Below are 4,430 nucleotides of genomic sequence, written 5' to 3' on the forward strand. Positions count from 1 at the left end.
TATAAGGTAACATTAATATCACTAATGACAGTTAAAGCTTAGGTGGATTTTTATATCAGAATCTTATCTTTGTGAAAAATGTGCAGATAGAGGGTATTATTGAATATAAGCCCTCGATGTTTAAAATATATAAAAATTTTATTTCAACGTATACAAAAAGTAAATCCACCTGCGTTACAGCACGGTGGGAGACGGGGAAGGGGGGGAGAGCCGGGGGCCGCGGCGTAGCGTGACGTGGTGTGCGCGCCGGTCGCGCGTGTTGGCGCGCCAACGCGGGCCGCCGCGAAGCTAAGCAAATTTAATGTTTGAAAGAGAAATAATGTCAATTGATTTTATTTCGTTTTTAAAAAGGTAATAATGTCAATTGCCTTTATTTCGCACCAGGGTGGGAAATAAAGTCAATTGACCTTATTTCCGTTGATCTTATTACCTGTCACCATTTCAACCACGCTACTGAGCGGATTTAGACAAGATTTTTTATGTATATAATAAACGAAGTACATGATGACATATGATTTCTTTCTCCAAATACGTAAATGTACATACATATGCATACATTCAGCGCGTGGCGAAGCCTCGCGCATCCGTGGCCGGCTAGTACCGTATAAATCTAAATTTCAGACTTTGTACAAAAATTTTAAAAATTCCACTAACTTTTCATCCCAATTCTATACATTTTAATTTTAATTTCTAGAATAATTTTTGGTATGCAGTTTAATAGCTTATAACCATGCATTCAAAAGAGTATCGTAGCATGCGTTTATGGATAGCCTTTCAGTTATTGAAAATACTAAAGATATATTTTAAGCAAATTGGAAATCAAGAAGAGGGCGGTTAAACGGAAAAGTTCTGCTAAGCGAAAATTCAGCAAAAATTGAAATTTTCGTACAAAACTCATTTTGTGAAGTAGTATTTTGGCGAAATAGTGCATGTAAGCGAAAAGTGCACCTAAGCGAATAAGCAGCTAAATGGAATATACTGTATCGATAAAGATCGCTTTGATCATTTGTGTAATTTAAATTCAATTGCATTTATTCATTTTTATGCACATGCACAAATTAAATAGCAACATTTTTACGAGCTCGCTCCTTTCTGAAAACAAATCATACTACCAATATATGAGAATCAGGTTTAATTCCGGGTCCAATCAACATCCAAAAAAAATATGTCTAAAACCCTCACCGCTGTCTTTGCTAAACTAAAAGAAATGGAGGGGAAATTCCAGCAGCAAACCGACCGTCTTATGTCAGTAGTCGAGAGTGTCTCTCAGAAGCTGATTGAACTGGAACAAAATTTAACAAAACGCATCGATGAGGAGATTGCTGCGCTGTCTAACAAAGTAGCTGAGACGACTGCATGCATTGCTTCGTTGGAGGCGAATATGAAAAAAGCAGAGTCGGATATTGAGAGCTTGCAATTACAACTAGCAAGTGCGCTACAAAACAAACCCGCTCCGGACCTCGCTGCTGATGCTGTTGCGTTTGGGATACCGTTTACAAAAGGGGAGAATCTGAAGAGTATATACAACCAAGTTTGTGTCTCAATCGACTTTCTATCTCCTCAAATTCGCGATATATTTCGAACGAAGTCCTCCTCCCCCAGCCGCAACAGCGCTATTGTGATAAAATTTCACTCACCGCTTGATCGTAATCGCACTCTACGTGCCTTTGGCGAGTACCGTAGACGAGTTAAATCCGCGGTCCCCCTTATGCCTATTGGTTTTGATGGTACATTCCATATTTTTGAGAGTCTCACTCCAGAGAATCGGCGCATACTGCAAGAGGCCATTAGAATGCGAAGAGAAGGTAAACTCTCGTCTGTACGCACAGTCCGTGGCTATGTACATGTTCAGAAAGAGAAGGGGAAAAATAATTTGGCGACAAAGATTATGTGTAAAGAGGACTTGGCGCAGTTTCACTAGTTGCCGCTTGTTATTGTTATTATTTTTCAACCACGTATATTTTGTTAATATTGTTAAGATAGCGCACCTCTTCTTATGCTGTTTGTTTTTGTCTAACTTCGCTGTCTGTTATTGTTGTCCTAAAGTTGCTCACTTTATTTTCCATTATGAACGTAAGCAACAGCGAATCGACTAGCATTGATGACTGTAGTCTTGCTATGTTAAATGTGTTATGCCGACGCCAGAGCGGATTTAATATAGTGCACTTTAATGCGCGCAGCCTAAATCCGGAAAAAATGGATGTGGTTAGAAATACTTTTGAATTTTCATCCGTAGACATAATCTGCGTTTCTGAGACCTGGTTCAAAACTGATATTAGTGACTCCCACTATGATATTAAAAATTATAAACTTTTCCGGTCTGACAGAAATGGAAAAAAGGGTGGGGGGTAGCGATATATTGTAAAAAATACTTGAATACGAAGCTGATTCCTCAATCAATCGATGGTAATACTGAATACTTGCTTGTTGAGCTGTCTAACTCTGTATGTAAAGTACTTTTGTCATGTGTTTACAATCCTAATAAATGTTGTAGAGTTTGTGATTATTTTATTATTTTCGGTCCCCTCTAGCTGTTGATTATGAAAATATTATTGTTTGTGGAGACTTCAATGTTAATTTGCTTAGTCAAGATTCCTACAGTTCTCGATTAAGAGATGTCGTCGCTACTGCTGGATTATCGTTTGTTAATACATCTATACCTACAAGGTATGGAAATAACAGTTGTCCAAGTCTGCTTGATTATTTTATTGTGTCTGACCCTCAAAGTGTGCTAAAATTTGATCAGCTGTCCTTTATATCAGACTATGATCTCATTTTCTATTCTTTTGATTTTAATCTTAATTCTGACCGTACTAGCTTAGTAAACAGCCATATCTCATTTGACTACCGTTTTCTAAACGTTGATAATCTCTTAACTGACCTCTCACACATTAATTGGTCTATGTGCTGGGGACTTTGCACGGTGAATGAGAAGCTTGCCTTTTTGAATGACAACGTTCTGAGTGCTCTTAGAGCTCATGTCCCGCTACGCACTTTTGAGAACAGATCCTCATCGTGCCCTTGGTTCAACTCTGCGGTCCAAACTATGATCAGAAAGCGTAATAAGGCTTATTCTCGGTGGAAAAAGAACCGTTCAGATGCAAATTGGTCAGTTAGGAATGAAGCCACTTCAGTAATTAAACGTGAAAAGCGCAGGTTCTTTGGAAAAAAGTTGGATCCCTCACTCCCCAATAATATCCTGTGGCGAAACCTAAAAAATCTCCGAGTACATGTCAGTAACAGCACTAGCTGCCTACTCGAGCCTGAAACTCTAAATAACTTCTTTGTGAGCCGTGCGTCTTCCCCTTGCTTACTCGCCCCAAACATTTCATTTTCGTGTCCTCGTCCTTCTGTTGGTCAAATGTTTGAATTTGGTGCTGTGGCTGAGTGTGATGTAGTAAGGTGTATCAATAAAATACGGTCCAATGCAATAGGCGAAGACGGCATTCCAATACGATTTATTAAAATAATTTTACCGCTTATTTTACCTACCTTGACTCATATTGTCAATCATTGCTTCACCACCTCTTGTTTCCCTGACGCATGGAAGGTTACAACTGTGATTCCGGTAGCTAAAAATAAATTTGCATGTAGTCCTTGTGATTTTCGTCCTATTAGTATCTTGCCTGTCTTGTCTAAAGTACTTGAGTCTTTGATGTCTGAACAAATATATGTCCATCTTGAGAAATTTAGGTTATTTCGCTTTTGAAAAGGTAATAATGTCAATTGACTTTATTTCGCACCAGGGTGGGAAATAAAGTCAATTGACCTTATTTCCATTGACCTTGTTACCTGTCACCAAAAAAAATAAGATACCAAATAAAAGTGCATGGCCTTCGCATGTACAAAAACTTTAAGTTTTTTCAGTAGGATTGCCACCTATTTAAAATTACTATCTTCTATACATAGTATAAAGAAAAGGCGAGATATTTCAACCGGTGACAGGTAATAAGGTCAATGGAAATAAGGTCAATTGACTTTATTTCCCACCCTGGGCGAAATAAAGTCAATTGACATTATTACCTTTTCAAAAGCGAAATAAAGTCAACAAAAATTTGGAAATAACGTCATTGATGCTATTTCTTCATTCAAATGGAAATAGCGTCAACAATACTTAAAGTATGTCGATTCATAGAAAAAAATGTTGTTCTTACAATAAACATTGCGTTGTTTTTTAATAGATGAAAAAGGTTATTGCCAAATACTCAGTGTTGTGATATTAATCCACACACAATCATGAACTACCACCAATTGATTTTATTAAAAAAAATTAAATTACGAATATGTAAAAAGACGATGCGAAAAACTAAACACCTGCGCACAGCTGGAATACGAGAAATATTTGAAGAAAGAGTGTAGAAATGATCCATAACTTGCGACTTGCGTTTCCACAAAAATAAAGCGAACACTATTAAATTGATGAAACAGTC

The 4,430-nt window shown here is 37.5% G+C and overlaps 2 protein-coding genes across 2 annotated transcripts in view; both read right to left on the reverse strand.

Annotated features, from left to right (window-relative positions):
• The window catches only part of LOC118733089 (peptide deformylase, mitochondrial-like), a 131,857-nt gene that overhangs the window by 43,152 nt on the left and 84,275 nt on the right, over positions 1–4,430 (reverse strand). The gene's annotated exons all lie outside the window — the stretch shown is intronic.
• Positions 2,596–4,430, reverse strand: part of LOC118750087 — a gene marked incomplete at its 5' end in the record, with an annotated part of 22,224 nt that continues 20,389 nt past the window's right edge. The window contains 1 exon segment of the mRNA XM_036484823.1: positions 2,596–2,660. Within this exon segment, the coding sequence (XP_036340716.1) occupies positions 2,596–2,660 (65 nt within the window).

Source organism: Rhagoletis pomonella, unplaced genomic scaffold (genome assembly GCF_013731165.1).
Source record: "Rhagoletis pomonella isolate Grant_MI unplaced genomic scaffold, Rhpom_1.0 Rhpom_scaffold_00001, whole genome shotgun sequence".
Lineage (NCBI taxonomy): Eukaryota > Metazoa > Arthropoda > Insecta > Diptera > Tephritidae > Rhagoletis > Rhagoletis pomonella.